Source organism: Hippoglossus stenolepis, chromosome 20 (genome assembly GCF_022539355.2).
Source record: "Hippoglossus stenolepis isolate QCI-W04-F060 chromosome 20, HSTE1.2, whole genome shotgun sequence".
Taxonomy (NCBI): domain Eukaryota; kingdom Metazoa; phylum Chordata; class Actinopteri; order Pleuronectiformes; family Pleuronectidae; genus Hippoglossus; species Hippoglossus stenolepis.
Window position 1 is genome coordinate 11,067,365 of NC_061502.1, and position 19,432 is coordinate 11,086,796.

Sequence of the window (19,432 nt, forward strand, 5' to 3'; positions counted from 1 at the left end):
AGGGATAAAACGCATTATTCTAAGGATTCAAGGCCACATATGTTTCCTGGTTCTGGTGAATAACGCATGATACTTTCTGCATTTGTTAATCCACTGAGTAGAAAAAGGCACTCAATTTGTGTGGCTGCACCTAATTTGTAGAATAACGGTCTCTGCCTAGTGCACAGCAGTGAGTTGTTTTCACGTATAAGTAAAAACCTTCCCTGTATCTTTCATTATTTACCCAACACCTACTTTGGTACCTATGAAATTTTCATCCTACGTAAAAAAACATAGTTGAAATCATATTCTTGTGTATAAGTGTGTTGTCTTTCCTATATGTACATCTGTTGCTGTGCTTTGGCTTGTTCATAGGGTCATAATCCATGTGATCATGCGTCATGCATCCGTGTCGGACGTTCAAGTGCAGCTGGTTATACAGCTCAGGGCTTCTTTACTGATGGGTTGTTAAATATATTATATTATGACCTCACTTGAAAGAAGAATGTCTTCAAAGCTCTGAATCCAGTTAACTGATTTAGAATCCACCTACATAATATTGCATTATGTTATCTGAAATAACCTTTTCTATTCAAGTTATATTCTAAGATCATGGAAATGCATTTGCAGACTATAAACGGGTATTGGTTGAACTTAATACTTTAGGATAAAGGTTGGCAGCATGACATAGAAGAATACGTGTAATGATCAATCACTTACATATTTGCGGCGTCGAAAATGTTCAGCTAAAAAAATACTTCCTGCGTGGCGACAATATTTTTAATACAACAACAAGGAAAACAGCCAAACCTGTTCTGTATAGGTGTCAGTCAAGCTTGGCCTATTTCTGCTTGTGCTTCATCAAGCCACAATGAATTCTCCCTTACCTCCTCGCATTGTTTCAGTAAGAATACATCATGCTTATTGCAGATATTTCTGTTTTTTCGTAGGTAATCCCTGCATTATTGACTGCAGGAATAGATAAAACAAACTGGCCAAGGATTCGTTTTCTCCAGTGACAGCCACAAGCGCTGAGGTAATGTCCACTTTCGCAGCCACAGCAGGGACTTAAGCTCGTTATTTAAAGTCACTTGGAGGATTTATTTGGGGCCTTATCCTCATTATCCCTGTCTCCATTTACTTCTTGATCCTCACCGCAGTCAGTACACATGTAATAACCGTGTCACATGCCTCTCTTCCTAAACATGCTGATTTTAACAGCTGTAAAAATGAAGATTATTGTTGGACTGGATATTTTTGTCCGTACGGCTAAACTGAAACTATTCATAAATGTGTTTTTAGAAAGAAAATAGAAATTGTATCAAAAAAATGTATTTGAATTTGCAAGTGTCTGACATAATCCCAGTAAAATAATTACCCATAAGCATTTAGGTAGTAGGATAAGAATTTGAATTTATCTGAGGATGTAACTGATTAGTGGAATTAGAAGAATAAAACTGCCAACCCATGCACTAGACACTACTGATTACACCCACAGCCTTAAAGGAGTCTGTTGGATGTTCTTTTTCAGAGAAGCCTTATGTCAGCCCAGATCAAACATGTTATGGTGCTACTTCAGACTTAAGTTCTTTAGAAAAGAAGCCCAGGTGCCACGCTGAGCTACCAGGAAAAGCTAAAATGGGCATAAAATCTAAATTAAAGTTGATCGTCTGCACAGGTTAGCCAAGGATAAAGTTGCACGAGGAGAAAGAGGCCATTTTCAACACGTTTTTTTTGTTTCTTTTGCATTCAAAACGCCGAGGAAGTTATGTTTGTTGGTTTGTAGGTTTTTGAGCAAGATTACACAGAAACAATCAAACGGATTTCAAGGAAACTCGGTGGAAGGATGTGGTGGAGTCAGGGAAGAACGCTTTAAATTTAGGCGTGGATCCGGATCAGGGGGCAGATCCAGGATTTCATTGTCTTACACATAGCGATATAGGGCGTTTTTAATATTTTAAACATTTTACTAGGGAATAATGAATGGATCTTCATGAGAAAAAAGATCAGGCACATTTACGCAACTGATATCTACGAGTGTGTGAAATTTGGTCCAGCTTGATTGAATTCAAGGTGACTGTTGGGCCTTGGCGGAGGTATGCGTCTAGTTATGAAACTGTAGCAGGACAAATGACCATATGGCAGGCCGCCACAGTCTGGAGAGAGCCATCTGGAGAGAGATCAGCCAGTCGGATGTATGCGCTCTCAGAACCTCCTTCTAGTTAAAACATTTAAGCGATCAATTGTGCTGGAATATCACCAGGTAACAACTTTCTCCTTCTTTTCTGTTCTTTTCCTTCTTTCAGCCTGGGATGAATGGGAGCCATGCAGATGTGCGGTGCACCACCATCTCCTAGGCAGCCCAGGAGAAACATGACCACCTCCTGTCACCTCCCCCTACGTCTGCTGACGTGAGATCCTTCGTCGAGAGCAGAGCCGCTTCCTCTCACGATGTCCTCCCACAAACGCAGCTATCAGTGCTTCAACGCTGTCGGAGGCGAAGGCTCCCACAAGTCGGGCACCCGCCTCCCCAGGATCCCCCAACATGGCATGGTGGCCCACCATGAACCTCTGGAAGTGTGCTGTCTTTGCTCTGAATACAGACACGCCCAGGCCCTGGAGGCACTAGAGACGCAGGTTTTACCTTTGTATCAAACTCACTCGCTGCATCACCACCACGCACACCGGTGTGGCCTCGGGAGGCCAGCCAGGCCCGATGAGGCGCATTCAGGCCGTGGCCGACATATTCATCATCACAGGTACAATAAGAGGCTGATACTGGTGAAGAACAGCGACCCCTCCGTCAGGAAGACCATCGCGTTGCACCACAGGAGTATACGCAGCTTCGGGCTTTTCTTAGAGGAAGTTTCTGAGCTCATGCAGTACCACATCAGGAAGCTCTACACTCCGGAGGGCCGCAAGGTGAGGTCATTCACACCCGGAACTAGTAGTACTATATAAAGATATGTTGGCGTGTTGTTTTTACTTTGATGTTCTCTTCCTGCAGAGTTTGGGAGTGCTGTGGTTGTATGACATTTTATTCAGTAAACTAAAGGAAACTTCTTTTTCAGAGGGGAAGTTTAAACCTTCCCTTGTGGTTTAATGAGCTGAAAAGGAAGGATGAACCTGAAATGAACAGTAGTACTATGAGTTCCGTTTGTCTAAATAATTTAGCAGTAGAATACCCTAAAAAGTATGTTACTTTCAAGTATTTTTATAGATTACTGTTACCATATTTTTAAAAACTGTGCAAAAGCATTGCTGGAATTTCTGTTTTCTACGCCATCTTGAGACATGTACGCAAAAAATATACTCATACATACACATTTTTCATTTAGTTTCCACTTGGTACTTTGTTATAATGTAAATCTAGTGGGACAAATATTTTGAGTGTGTGCATGAGGGAATAAAACAGGGATATTCCCTCTCACACACACACACACATACTCTCAGAATCCCATTAATCTTGGTCAAATCAGAGCTATTTTTGAGGGAGGAGAAACAGGTCAACGTTGAAACTCCAGTCTCCTGCTTTGATACCAGAGGTGTCTCAGAAATGTGTCTTCCACTGTGGTAATTCATTATCTTCACCGTGGTCACACAAAGCCCACGGTGAAGCCATTCATCTGCCTTTAGCAACAGTGGATTTAAAATTCAAAACTGCACCGTCATCAAAACCGAACGCTCAACGGCGAAATCACATCAACAAAACTCTCAATATTTGACTCTGTATGTGTTTCAGAGCTGTCAGAAGAAAAAACTAGTGTTCTAGTTAAGTGTCACATACTAACATAAATAAAATAAAAAGAAATAGCAGTATTTTATACAATTTTGCCCTATACACTCTTACTACTAAACCACATATAGAATAAAGTTAGAAATTATACATAAATATTGGTTTAATGTTTGATTATCTATGCTTTCTTGTAATTCTAATATATAGAATAAAAAAACTACATGTCCAACAATCAATTTTTGACATAAAAAGTGTAATAATATTAAACTGTGTCCTTTTAAAGTGTCTGAAAATGTAAAAATCACCCACAGTAAAGATACAGTATATTATTTTATTAGAGTTTCAGTCGAAATACAGAGATACTTTTATTAGGCCAATGTTTGGAGATTTTAAGGAAACAAGTCAGTACACACACGGACAGTAGGACAGCAGGATCATTGAAAGAGACTCGTTTCCCACCTGCATGATGTCAGTAATCCACTTTCGTTAATAACCTTAAGAGAGACTTTGTGTTGCTGTTGTATTATATATATTGTAAGAGTAGGAGTTGTCCTAAAGCAAAAATAAAGCAACGTGATTATGCTGTGTTACAATTTTCAGACCACAGCGTTTGCCCGGCTGTCACGTTGAGTCAACAAATTTTACACATTCAAGCTTGCAAGCTTGTTTTAGCACTGAGCAATACCCGCCGCTCCTGCTTGTGACAATGCAGAAAGAATGCGCCGTCATCTGATGAAGTTGCAGAGAGATCATCCTGGATTATCTTGTCCTGACTCACTGCTTGACTCAGAGCCTTCCTCATCAGGGATTTAGAGCCCTCAACAGCACAAATGAGGAGACAATACCTCGACCATACCTTGAACATACTGGCTACATGTCACATGTTCCTTGTATGTTAGTGCTTTATTTTGGGAAGAGAAACAACAGACTGAAAGTTGATTATTAGACATATAAAACATATTATAATGGATGTTATTTGAGTTTTAAACTGGAATTACAGCCTTGTGTTGTATTCATCTGCCAACCGGTGCAGTTTCAGTCCCTCCAGGTGCATTCGCAAAAATATGAGGTCACTGTGACCTTTGACCACTGAAATCTAATCTATTAATCTTTAAGGTCCAATAGACAACTGGCCGAAATATGACGAAATTCCCTAAAGGCAGACTTGAGATATCAAGTTCAAGAGACCAAAAACATATTTTGTGAGGCCACTGTATCCTTATCCTTTGCCCACCAAAATCTAATCAGTTAATCTGTGAGTCTAAGTGAACATTTGTGCCAAATTCAAAAGAATTCTCTGAGATGTGGGTGTTCACAAGGCCAAAAAACGTGTTTTGTAAGAAGACAGTGACCTTGAACGTTGACCACCAGATTTTCATCAGTTCATCCATGACTCCAAATGAACGTCTGCACCAAAATTGAAGAAATTGCCGATATCTCAAGAAGTTCTTGAGATGTGAGAAAGTGGCAACAGAAGCTCAAACCATGAAAGACAGGCACCTTACCAATACTGCATTTAATCCTCAGTATGACAAGTTTCATAAATATGCACTCAGCTATATGGTGGCAAATGTCCACCTTTGAGGAAAGACATGAAAAATAGACCTCCTGTATAATGAGGAACATTGCAAATAGTAGGTGTTTCTTTTACTTCCTTACTGTTCTGTATCCTTTTTGCTCCCACCTACTGCGCCCAGATAGGCTGACAAGTAATTTTTCAAAAGTTAGTGTAGCAGTGTCTTTGTAAGAAAAACTTTATAAAAACTGAAAAAATAGTGAAAGGTTGGGTTTATATCAAAACAATATCAGCCGTCAATCTTCCTTTTAAAATCCCTAAACTGCTTCAATTTATGTCACGTCAAAGGTATTTAATGCAAACTGCTTCAAATCAAACGTGTGTGTAACCATTCAGACTGTTACCGTTCATTCAGTAAACAGACCCACTCTTCTGTTCTTCTGTTTCAGATCGACAATGTTCAGAGTCTCATTCAGTGCCCCAGCGTCCTTGTCTGTGTGGGACGTGAGCCTTCTCATCCTTCCATCATGGAGAATTTTAGGAAAACATCTGATGACAAACTTCCGAAATTGAGTGGGAAGTCAGGCTCCCATGGCTGCACTGAAGGACACGAGGGTAGGAGAAAAGATTACTTTAAAAGATTTAGCTTTTTTGACACATTTCCTCGATACTAATACAAGACATCTAATTCTATGTTTCTATGTATTTTTTCTGTCTCTATTCCTGTCCTTCATTTACTAAATGACAAATCAAGGACCAACAAAGACAAGTGTCACCAATTCAAACCTGGAATCTGACAACAGATCCAACGGCCACTCTGTGTCGTCTGAAAAGTCGTTACCAAATGGAACTAATTCTCCAGACAATATGGATTCCTGCCCCCCCACCGGTGATGGACTGAGACATGACGATATAGAGAAACAGGTTCGCGTCAATAAAGACGGGAGTTTGTCTATGGAAATGAAAGTGCGCTTCCGACTCCAAAATGACGAAACACTACATTGGTCAACACATGTAAAAAAGAAGCCAGGCAGGGCGTCTGAGCTGCTCCAAGGGCTCAATAACTCACATTTTGCACACGTTAGTGATAGAAGCTATTCAGAGTCGGAAAACCTCTCTGCTGTTGAGCAAGATGAGGGTTACATCACCAGGCGTTACCAGAGACATGCAGAGGAACCTCAATGTACTCACTGCTACAGTCACTGTCAGGATTATGACATCTGGAATAATATCCCAGCAGGTCGCTGCATTCGAACATCCAGCTCCAGTGCATCCTCGCATACGATGGTCTCTAGAAAGACGGTGGTTGAAAGGCAAACTATGTCTAGATCAAGTGAGGACCATGCAGAGCAAGTGGTGGAAACCCAGACCGTTGAAGCAGCTGAAACTGTAGAGTACTGCACCATCAGGAGTGGCACTTGCTCACCAAAGTGCAATGTGCAATCCTCCACATTAGACAACTGTGACGAGTGTGCTGACGGTTCCCCAAATGATCAGGTCAAATCCTCAGAGCAAGAAGATCGAGCAGGATCTGCCCCTAGTGCTTCTTCACAAATACTAACAGACCACGAGGAGGCTGAAAACGATGAGGTTGATGATGTCCCACAAAGTGCATCAAGAGGATCTTCTCAGAATAGTAAAGTTGCAATGGATGAGACCACTGAGGCTGCAGGGTCAGATAAAGGCTCACCAACGCAGCAGTTATCATCCAATTCATCAGTGACCTCTCACAAATCAGGGAACTCAAAAACCTTACACACTTGTCATTGCGGAGTATCAGAGAATGATACAAAAGGACAAACCAAGGCCCAGGATGAGGAAGAAGGTGAGACGCAAAGAGATCAGTCAAGTGCCATGTCTGTTAAATCAAATAAGTCTGAAGACAAACAGAGTACAGAGTCAGAGGATGTAGCGGAGAAAAGATCCACAAGTGCCATGTCAGTTCAATCGAATGCCTCAACAAAGTCCAAATCTCACGATGACACAGAAACACGAGCAAGACCTTCGAGTAGCATTTCCGTAAAATCCTCTAAGTCTGAAAAATCACTGCAGTCAGAGGTGGCAGATGAAGAATGTAAATCAGAGGAGGTTGCTGATGATGAAAGAGCATTGAGTTCCATGTCTTCCAAATCAAAAGCTTCAAATGAATCAAAGAGATCAGGAGTCTCTCCTGTACCAGATGAAGAACATGAGGAGGAGGAATCTGCTGAATCAAAATTAGAAGAATCTGCAGAGGAGAGCGTTCAGAATACAGCTGAAGAAAATGAGAACGAAACTGAACAGAGAGCCCAAAGCGCAATGTCAGTGAAGTCAAATGTTTCTGCAAAATCTAAAACTTCTGAAGCTCCACCTAAAGATGATGATGAAAATCTTGAGGAAGAAGAGGAAGCTGAAGAGGATCTTGGAGATGAAGACAGAGTGCCAAGTGTCATGTCAGCTAAATCAAATACCTCGGCAAGATCTACACGTTCGAAAGCATCTGAGCCCAAAGATGAAGAAACATCTGAACACTCTGAAATAGAGGCTCAACAAAATGCTGAGGAAGAGCAAAATGCAGATGGAAGAACACCTAGTGTGTCCTCGAATAAAGCTGACGAAGAGGAGGAGGAAGCGGACAGCGTGGAGAGAGCTCCAAGTACAATGTCCGTAAAATCCATGAAGTCAAATGCATCGGCAAGGTCCCGAAAATCTAGAACCTCTGAAAGTCTTAAAAATGCAGATGAACAAGAAGACGTAAATTCAGAGGAAAATGAGCACAGAGCCCAAAGCAGCATGTCAGAAAGGTCAAATACATCTGAAAAATCCACAGTGTCTGCTCAAAATGAGGGAAGTGAGAGGGCGCCGAGTGCAACGTCTGCGAGGTCTGTCAAGTCAAATGTATCTGCAGCATCTAGAAAGTCAAAGGGCTGCGAGGACATGAGTGAAGTAAATACTGAGGATGTAGATGAACCCCCGGTGAGAGCGACTAGTGCAATGTCAGCTAAGTCTAATGTATCTGAAGGAAGACCACAAAGCACAATGTCAGTCAAGTCAGCAAAATCAGCGAAGTCAAACATTTCTGCAAAATCTTGCAAATCTAAATCTTCTAAAGTTCCTGATAAAGAAAGTGATCCTGAGGAAGAAAATGATGTAGAGCAAAGCGAAGAAAGTGCATCAAGCTGCAACAATGAGGCAGAGGAAAGACCAAGCTCCTGTGTTTCAGCTGAGGAAAGTGATGATGCTGAGGAGAGAGCATCCTGTGCCGGTTCAGAAATATCAGTCAAGTCAAAATCGTCTGCAATGTCAATCAAGTCAAACGCCTCCAAACATCAGTCTGAGGAAACAAGAAGAGCAACAAGCGCGATGTCGGCAAAATCAACAAAGTCAAATGTCTCTGCAGCATCTAAAAAATCAAAAGCTAGTCAGGCTCTTCCCAAATGTAATGGTGATGTTTGTGATGAAGGGGATGCTGCACATGAAACTACTGAGAGATCACCAAGCTGCATGTCAGATAAATCAGCCAAGTCAAACATTTCAGCGAGATCAAACGGTTCAGGTAGAGAGGATGAGGAAGAAAGAGTACCTAGTGCCCTGTCAGTGAAATCAGCAAAGTCAAATGTGTCGGTCAAATCTGCCAAATCAACACGGTCAAATACTTCTGCCAAATCCAACATGTCGAAGCCCAGTGATGTTTCAGCCGGAGATAAGGCTGCAGATGATGCAGAGCACGGAGAAAGGGCTCCGAGCAATCTGTCAACTACATCTGTTAAATCTGCAAAGTCGAATGCTTCGGCAAGGTCCAAGAAATCTAGAGGTTCTGCAGCACCTTCCGAAAACTGTGGCGAGGTCTCCGAAGAAACTGAGGAGGCGGAAGAGAGAGCGACAAGCTCAGTGTCAGTCCGGTCAGCTCAGTCGTGCATTTCTGCAAGATCAAGTCGTTCAAAAAGTTCTGCTCGAGGTCCAGCTGAAGAAGAAGAGGAAACTGAAGAAAGAGCAGCAAGCAGCATGTCAGCCAAATCAAACCGGTCACATGTTTCCAGCAAGTCAGCGAAATCTGCAAAGTCACATGCGTCCACGAAGTCTATGAAATCAACTGCTTCTGGAGCTCATTCTGCCATAACTAATGGCATGCCTGATGATGAAGACGATGAAGAGGAACCTCAAGACAGAGCAAAGAGTGCAATGTCAGCCAAATCCACAATGTCTAACGAACAGGATGGCCCAGCTGAAGAGAGAGCTCCAAGCAATATTTCTGTTAAATCAATGAAATCAGCAAAGTCTAATGTTTCTGCGACATCTAAAAGATCAACTGTTTCTCAAGTTCCTTTGGAAGATGGTGTTGACCAAACTGAAGAGGTAACTGTGGAAGGGGACAGTGAGGGGAGGGCAGTTAGCTCAATGTCAGCCCAGTCGCATATTTCTTCTCGATCAAATAAGTCTAAATGTTCTACCGATGCTCCCGCTAAAGAACAATCTGATGAGGAAACTGACAAAGAGCAAACGGAAGAAAGAACAGCAAGCAGCATGTCAGTCTTATCAACACAAAGTGCTTTGTCGGTTAAGTCAGCAAAGTCACATGCTACCTCAAAATCTGTCAAATCAAATGCTTCTGAAGTTCATTCTGCCCAAACTAATGGCAGTCCTGATGAAGAAGATGGTGAAGAGGAAACTCAAGAAAGAGCACAGAGTGCAATGTCAGCTAAATCTGTAAAGTCAAGTGTTTCTAACAAATCCAACAAGTCCAAAGCACAGGAAGGTCCACCGGAAGAAAATACATCTGATCACGAAGAGCGAGCTCCAACTAATATGTCCGTCAGATCTGCAAAGTCTGCAAAGTCAAATGTTTCAGGAGTATCCAAGCAATCAAAAGCCTCGGACATTCCCTCTGACAACAATACAGATACTCCTGAAGAGGTAAATGAAGACAAGCCCAATAAAAGCAGATCAGTGAGCTCCATGTCAATTCATTCAGTCAAGTCAAATGTTTCTGCAAGATCAAGTAGGTCAAAACGCTCAGCTGATGTTCCAGCTGACAATTCTACAGTATCTATGACATCGAATGCTTCTAAAGATCCTGATAAAAATACTCCTGATGGGATCAATGATGAGGAAAAAGTTCAGAACAGAGCAGAGAGTGTAATGTCTGCAAAGTCAATTATTTCTGTAAAATTAGAAAACGCTCCTGATTCTGATCAAGTCGAGAGAGCTTCAAGCAATATGTCAGTCAAATCGGCAAGGTCCAATATTTCTAATAAATCGAAGAAATCAAAAGCTTCCGAAAGCAGCATGTCAGCGAAATCAGTTCAGTCACATTTATCCGAGAGATCGATTAAGTCACACACCTCTTGTGTTACTGTTGATGACACAGCTACATCCACTGAGAGAGCCCCTAGCGCTAAATCAGCAAAGTCAAATGCTTCAGCAAAAGCAAAAGCCTCTGAAGTTTGTTCTGACAAAAGTTCTGGTCACTCTGATGAAGTGAGTAGTGAAGACGATAGTCAAGTGAGACCACAGAGCGCAATGTCAGATATATCCACACAGTCGGCCATGTCTGTAAGATCAAGTTGCTTGTCATCTAGGTCGGTCAGATCAAATATTACTATGAAATCTGTGACTTTCAAAGAAAACATTGATAATGCTGAAAAAATTGTCAAGCGAGCCAAAAGTGCAATGTCAGCAAAGTCAAACACTTCGGTGAAACCTGCAAAAGCTTGTCTGGATTCCACTGACAATCATGAGGAAGAAAATGCCAAAGAAAGTGAGGAGAGGTCGTCCAGCGAAATGTCAGTCAAATCAAATATAACAGTATCATCAAGAAGTGCTGCATGTGAAGAAGAACATCGTGCAAATGATGAGCAAACTGTGAAAAGACCAGCAAGTACCGTGTCAACTAAATCAGCCAGATCTGTGAAATCAACACGGTCCGATATTTCAAGCAAGTCAAAGTCTGGAAACTCGAAAGCGTCTAACGCTCCAGGGGAAGAAAATCATGAGGAGAATATGGAGCGAGCTCCAAGCAATAACTCCATCAAATCAGCAAAGTCAAAACAGTCCAACATTTCAGCCACATCAAAGAAATCCAAAGCTTCTGAGGTTCCTCCTGAAGATGGTGCTACCGAAGACGACAGCCCTGAAAATAAATCCCCCGAAATATCAGCTGAGAAAACTGCGGCTGATTGCGAAGACACTGACGAGGGAACAGAAAGTTCAATGTCAATCAAATCATCAAGGTCTGATCTGTCTATGAGGTCCAGGAAATCAAACATTTCTGAACAGGCAGCCGAAACGCACACCAAAGAGAGGACACCAAGTGTTTTGTCAATGAAGTCAAACATTTCTGCAAGAACCATTAAGTCCAACATGTCCAACATGACCTCCAGTGAAAGGACCAGACAAGATGAAGAGGCTGAGGAAAGAACAAATACTGCCATGTCAACTAAATCAGCAAAATCTAATAATTCTTCAAAGTCAAACAAATTACTCCCCGCTGAGAGTCCTGATGTTCCCAATGAAGAAAATGTCGAAGAGAAATCGGAGAGAGCTTCGAGTGCCACGTCAGAGAAGACAGCTTTGTCTGTGAGATCAAGAAAATCCAGAGCCTCTGATGTGACCGCTGATGAAAATACTAGTGAAAAGGAGGACAGAACACTCAGCCCTGTGTCTAGAAAATCGAATCAATCCGAAAAGTTAAGCACATCCAAGTCAAGGGTTTCAGCACGTTCAAAAATTTCAACAACATCTGAAGTCAGACAAGATAAAAGTCGGACCCACAGTTCTTTATCTGTCAAGTCAAATCTGTCCAAGAAATCTCAAAGATCTGGTGAAGATGATGAAAATAAAGAGGAAGTGGACATGTCAACAGCTGGTGATGTTCCTGAAGAGGACGCTGTAAATCCTGAAAACAAGAGTACATCTGGTTTTCACGAGGAAGAAAAACAAGACACAATCGATAAAAGGAGTCGCCAATCTAAGAAAAGCAAGTCAAGCAGGGCAGACACAAAAACTCCTATCGCATGTCAGAGTGAACACAAATCCAATGGAAACAAACATCCAGAGAAAGAATCCTTTGGTACCAAGAGTGTCACAGACAACAGAAGTGACAAAAGCAGCAAAGGCAGACCGAAGAACGCAGATAGCGATGAGTTTGATCTGGTGCCATCTAGCCTTCCAAATGCATCCCCGACTCAGGTCGTCAACGAATGGCTGAAATCAATAACTACAGATGGAGATATGTATGACATGGAGGAACTAAGTGAGGACTGTGATGGACAGAAATGTGTCACAGAGGGAATCAACGGAATAGAGGATAGTGAAAGCAATAATCACTCCGTGGCTGAGAATGCAAACGATGCAAATGAAGGGATGAAAAACGACTGCCAAACAAGCACGGAGGCACCAAATGCAAATACGAACTGCACTCAAAGTGAAGATGCCTCGAAAATATTCCACTCTTCTGTACAGGTGATGAAAGTACTTTTGAGTCCAAAGCTCAACAGATGTAACAGCTTACCGGAAGTTTCTCCAGTGTACGGACGCAAACTGAGCACTTCAGCCAAAGGTCTTCTGGATTGCCTTGTGAAGTTACAGTTAATCGACTACGATCCAAAGCATGCAAATGAAAAGAATCTACAATACCAAGAGCTGATGAATATTCTTAAGTCTCTTTGGCTTTGTGATCCTCCAGAAAGTGAAGATATTTCAAAGAAGGATGACCACCATTCTGTGGATGACGAGTTCAATCATACGTCTTCCTCTGGCGTGGATGTCAACAGTGGCTCCACGGGCTCTGGGAAGAGTAGCGACGGTGCGAATGCAAGGAAAGTACAAGAAGTCGGTGAAGGGGAAGCAGACAAATGTCCACAAAGTACACCCGAGGGAGACGTAGAGGGAATATATGAGGAAAAACCAAAGGACGACGATCCAGAAACAGATGACACAATTAGAAATAACGATAGTCCAAGAGAACTACCTGAAACACCACCCTCCTCAAGCAAGAGTTCGGGAAATGACAGCAGTGGCCCAAAAGTTCCTGAGGAAGCTGAAACAGATTGTCGAGAGGACACCAGTTCTGGTAGTCCTCCCCTCACGGAGAGAGCAGAGTTAGCCAAGAGGTTTTCTCAAGACCCTGATCCTGTTTGGGTTCTGACCTTATTAAATAGAATAGAGAAGCAGTTCATGATGCATTATATCAATGCAATGAGAGAGTTCAAAGTCCGATGGAACTTGGATGATAATGCACAGCTTGACATGATGATAAGCGAACTTAGAACAGAGGTCCAAAGAAGAATCCAAAGCAGTATAGACAGAGAATTGAGAAAAATCCAAGGTCGAGCAGGCCGGCCGAGACCTCCTAAGGAGGCGAGGTCACGTACTTCGACAACACAAGCGGAAGAGAGAAGACGGAGGCTGAAGATTATGCTCAAACAATCGGTTGATCAGCAAGCAGAAAGAAGCGATGATTCAGCAACAGGCACATCGTACAGTGACCAGCGCAGTGAGAGTGATGATCAATGTCCATGTGAAACGTGCATTCAGAAAAAAACAACATTAAGGCCACCACTTCCTGCAGAAGTCATGAATATCGCACCTGTTCTCATGGACTTTGATCTGAAGAGGATTCTGGGGATGAAGAACAATGCTCCTGGCAACAAACAGGCAATCAACTGTGCGAATCACTCTGATTATGATACTGACTCAAAGGAAGCACAGACGCTTGTAGAAAATGTTATTGCCAAAGCTATAAGAGAAGTGGAGGGGGATGAAGCACTCCTTGACGCCAAAGAAGACCTTGCAGTTGCAGAAGAGGAAGAACCTGATCACGTGTGTCACCAGTCAGGTGAAAATGTGTCTGAACACCAGTCCGACAAAGAATCTGCAGATATGAACGACGACACAGCCTCAGCCCATGAATCAGCAAAAGGATCATTATCTAAAGATGAGATTGCTGACATTAATGAAGATGAACTTCAAGAGGAGACTGTGGACGCCACTACAGCTCAAGATGAATATGCAGCAGAGATCACCGCAGCTGCTACAAGTGAACATGAGGCTAAAGATGAGGGGACCATCGATGATGAGGAGATCCCTGCCATCACAACACATGAATCTGTAGATGAGAACAATGACGAATTCACAAAAGAACCAGACGAAGAGGAAACACTGGAAGACGACATGGCTGCAGAAAGTGAGATTCCTGTCGCAGGAGAAGATGACGGCACTGATGAGACCACTGGAGATAAAATTGCAGTGGAGCATGCATCTGACGAAGATGAGGCTGTGGAAGAAGGGGCACTCGATGATGAAGAAGAAGATCCTGCCACTGAAACTCAGGAATCTGCAGATGAGAAATGTGAGACAGCCACAGCTGAAGAATTATCAGAAGTACCAGATGAAGAGATAGCAATGGAAGACGAGATGGCTGCAGAAAGTAACGCTGCTGTCACGGGTGAAGATGATGGCACTGAAGAGACTGCTGAAGATAAGACTGCAGCAGAGGAGACTTCTGAGCATGAGGCTGTTGAAGAGGGGATAGTCGATGATGAAGAGGAGATCCCTGACAACAAAGCCCACGAATCTGCAGATGAGAACTGTATCACGGCCTCAGCTGACGAATCATCAAAAGAACCCGACGAAGAGGAAACAAGAGAAGACGAGTTGGCTGCAGAAAGCGAGATTGCTGTCTCAGGTGAAGATGAAGGTGCTGATGAGAATGCTGAAGATCCAATTACGACAGAAGAGACTGCTGAGCATGCATCTGACAAAGATGAGGCAAAGGTGACCTCTGACGATGAAGAGGAGGTTGCTGCCACCAGTGAAGATGAACTAAAAGAAGAGGCTGAAGATGAAAATGCAGCTGATGATGTGGCATCCGCAAATGAACATGAGTCTGATAAACAGGAGTCCGTGGAAGAGGGGGCGAGTGATGATGCAGAAGATCTTGCGTCCGTAAGTGAACACGGTTCGGCAGATGAAAACAATGAAGCAGAAACTGAAGACGTGACTGCCGAAGAAAATGAAGAGATTGTTGAAGCCTTTACAACAGAAGATAAAGATGCAGCCAATGTGTCAGAAACAGACGAACATGAATCTGACAAAGAAGAGGCTGTGGAGGAAGAGGCAGTTGAAGACTTGGAAGAGACTGCTGCCACTAGTGGTGATGATGATCCTGAGATGAATAAGAATGAAGCCACGGATGATGATCTGCTAAAGGAACCAACTATAGAAGCATCATCAGAAGACGAGCTTGTGGTAGAAAAGGAGATTGCTGCTACAAGTGAGGATGAAGTTGAGGAAGAGGCTGCCGAAGCCACCACAGCCGAAGACGAAAATGCAGGAGAGGAAAAAGATGAGGATTTGGAGGAGGAAACAAAAAGTGATGAAGAAAAGTTTGCTTCCACCAGTGCAGATGAGTCTGCAGATGAGAGCAGTGACACAGCTGCTGTTAGTGATTTATCAAAAGAACCAACTGAAGATGCAGAAACCGAAGATGAGCCGGCTGTGGAAAAAGAAATCACCAGTGAAGATGATTCAAAGGTAGAGACTACTGAAGATGAAATTCAAGCAGAAGAAAGTCATGCAACGGCCACATGTGAAAATGAGTCTGACAAAGAAGAAGCTGTGGAACCAGGGATGGTTGACGATGGAGAAGAGACTCCTGTCACCAGTGATGTTGAAGATTCTGCCGGAGACGCCAACACGAATGACGATGAAACCACAGACGAGAATGATGCTGCAGGTGACGAAATTTCAAAGGAAGCAGATGAAGAGGCAGCAACTGAAGATGAGTCGGCGACAGAAAAAGAGGCAGAGGTCACAAGTGAAGATGAATCAAAGGAAGAGCTCGCAGAGGTCGAAGATGAAAATCCTGCAGAAGAGTCTGATGTGGCTGCAACATCTGAAGATGACACCGGCAAAGATGTGGCCACTGAGGGTGAGATAGTTGATGATGGACAAGAGACTGCTGGCACAAACGACGAAGATGAAGCTACAGACAATGATGAAGCAACAGCTGCCGAAGATGAAAGTGCTGTTGAAACAGATAGTGCTGTCAAAAGTGAGGATGAAGCTGAGGATAACAGCGCAGAAGAGGAGGCTGATGTTGCAGCAACAACTGTACACGAATCTGACAATGATGATGCAGCGGAGGAAGAAGAGATTCCAGCCACCAGTGGAGATGAGTCTGACGCTGCTGAAAAAGTAGCATCTGAAGATGAGATATCTGCAGAACAAGATGAAATGGCAGAAGAAGCTGCCGAAACCACCGCAGCTGAAGAGGAAACAGATGTAGCAGATACAACTGAGGAAGCAGGGACAACAGAAGATGTGGAGGAAACTGCTGCCAGCAGTGAAGAGGATTCTGCAGAGGGCACGGATGCCCCCACAAATGATGACGACACTTCACAGGAAATTGAAGCTGAAGCTGGCCAAACAACTGAAGATGCAGGAGAACTTGAAGAAGAGCAGGATGATGCAGAAGCTGATGCTGAATCTGCAAGAGAGGAAAGCTCCAAAGTTGAAAGTGAATCAGAGGAAGAGAACGATGAATCAGCCACAGACGATCATGAATCGAACAATGCAACAACGGATGCAAATGATACGGAAGGAGAAAAAGAAATTAAGGAAGGAACTGCTGTGGCCACTGAAGCTGAAGAGGAAAATGCAGCAGATGTGGAAGATGCAACGGATCATGAATCTGACAGCGAAGAAGCAGGGACAACAGAAGATGTGGAGGAAACTGCTGCAAGCGGCGAGGAGGAGGAGGAGGAGGAGGATGATGATGAGACTTCACAGGAAATTGATAGCACAGCTGAAGCTGGCAAAGACGGAGAAGAACTTGAAGAAGAGCATGATGATGTTGAAGCTGATGCTGAATCTACAAGAGAGGAGGAATCAGAGGAGGAGAACGATGAATCGAACAATGCAACAACAGATGCAAATGATACCGAAGGAGAAAAAGAAATGAAGGAAGAAGCTGCTGTGGCCACTGAAGCTGAAGAGGAAAATGCAGCAGATGAGGCAGATGCAACTGATCATGAATCTGACAATGAGGAAGCAGGGACAACAGAACATGTGGAGGAAACTGCTGCTAGTGGCGAGGAGGAGGAGGAGGAGGAGGAGGAGGAGGAGGAGGAGGAGGAGGAGGAGGAGGAGGAGGAGGAGGACAAGGATGATTCCATAAGCAATGATGAGACTTCACAGGAAATGGAAAACACAGCTGAAGCTGAGAAAGACGGGGAAGAACTTGAAGAAGAGCGTGATGATGTTGAAGCTGATGCTGAATCTACAAGAGAGGAGGAATCAGAGGAGGAGAACGATGAATCGAACAATGCAACAACAGATGCAAATGATACCGAAGGAGAAAAAGATGGTGAAATGAAAGACGAAGCTGCTGTGGACACTGAAGCTGAAGAGGAAAATGCAGCAGATGAGGCAGACGCAACCGATCATGAATCTGACAACGAGGAAGCAGGGACAACAGAAGATGTGGAGGAAACTGCTGCTAGTGGCGAGGAGGAGGAGGAGGAGGAGAAGGAGGAAGAGGAGGACAAGGCCGATGAGACTTCACAGGAAATTGAAAACACAGCTGAAGCTGGCAAAGACGGAGAAGAACTTGTAGAAGAGCATGATGATGAGGAAGCTGATGAATCGAACAATGCAACAACAGATGCAAATGATACCGAAGGAGAAAAAGATGGTGAAATGAAAGAAGAAGCTGCTGTGGCCACTGAAGCTGAAGAGGAAAATGCAGCAGATGAGGCAGATGCAACTGATCATGAATGTGACAATGAAGAAGCAGGGACAACAGAAGATGTGGAGGAAACTGCTGCTAGCGGCGAGGAGGAGGAGGAGGATGATCATGAATCAGTAAATGATGCAACAACAGATGCACAAGACACCGAAAGAGAAGAGGATTCTTCAACAGTTGATGAAACGGCACGAGAAGACAAGACTGGAGAAGAGGATGAAGTGGCTTCGGATGAAAATGAGAATTCAAGTGATGCAGAACAAGTTGAAGAGGCATCGGCTGAAGAGCCTCAAGAGACGGAAGCATCTCAAACAAATGCAGAAAACAGTGTCACCGAAGACATCGTTAAAGAAGAAGAACAAGGTGAAGAAGAAGATGATGAGAAACTAGTAGAAGGTGAGGAGTCTGAAGAGGCTGAAAATGAAAGGGAGGGATCGGCTGGAAGTGGAGAGGAGTCTGGAGGTGAAGATGACACAGAGGCTGCAACAACAGGAAATGAGACTGAAGAACGAGAAACAGCACAGGAAGACTTGGGAGAAACTGAAGTGGGAAATGAGATTGCTGAAGGTGACGCCGGAGAAGAATCTGGAGCAGACGGTGCCTCTGAGGTTGGAGAAACCGCAGACAACACTGAGGATGAATCTGACGGCAGACATCAAATTACTGGAGAAGAAGATGAGGAGGTTATAGAGAATAATCCTGACGAAGTCGAACAAACACAAGAAGAAGGTGACATTGCTGCAGAGCATCAAGAAGCTGATGATGTAGTGGAGCTGAAGCCAGATGAGGATGTGGAGGAAATATCAGAGAAGAATGAAGAAAACGAACCAGCGGAAGATGTTGACGAAGATAATGACGGACAGACAAATATATCACAGTGTGAAAGTGCTAACATGCCAAATGGAGATAATGATGAAGACAGCGTCCATGCCTTCGAAGAAGAGGAGGAGGAAAGTGAGATACCCAATCCAGACTGGAGAGCAAACCAGGGAGAGTCAGCCGATGGAGAAGATGAGGCTGAGGAAGATGAGGAGGAATCAGAGGAAGAAACTGACAGAGAGCAAGATTTGGGTCCGAGCAAGGCGAATGATCGAGAGGCAGCTAACAGTGCTGCTCAGGAAACAACCACTTTTCTCCGACTTGATACTTTAGGGAAAGTCAAGGCAGAATCCGAGGATGGTGCTTACGCTGACGTTGAAGATTCTGAGACCGAAACCAACAACCGAGACGAAGTCACGAGCTTCAAGTCAAAGAGTTAGAAGAAGAAATTCACCATAAGTTGGCTGTGACTCTGCATATGCTCCACTGACATGAACTGAGTGAGGTGCAGGAGTGAGACAAGGGGTCTGCAAGAAATCCAAACACTTTGTTCCAGCGTTTCTACTCTTGAGATTGAACACATGCAAAACTACACATTATACACTAAAAAGAAATCTTAAAACTTGAATGTATATACTTTATGTAGCAGGTTTGCATA

The 19,432-nt window shown here is 43.4% G+C and overlaps 1 protein-coding gene across 1 annotated transcript; it reads left to right on the forward strand.

Moving 5' to 3' along the window:
• Positions 1–943: 943 nt before the first annotated feature.
• rp1l1b (rp1 like 1b) lies at positions 944–19,214 on the forward strand. Its single transcript, XM_047338190.1, has 4 exons — positions 944–1,015; positions 2,286–2,901; positions 5,681–5,846; positions 5,986–19,214. Exons 2-4 carry the CDS (start codon positions 2,431–2,433, stop codon positions 19,212–19,214), a joined length of 13,866 nt encoding a protein of 4,621 aa, XP_047194146.1. The 5' UTR covers positions 944–1,015; positions 2,286–2,430.
• Positions 19,215–19,432: the final 218 nt, after the last annotated feature.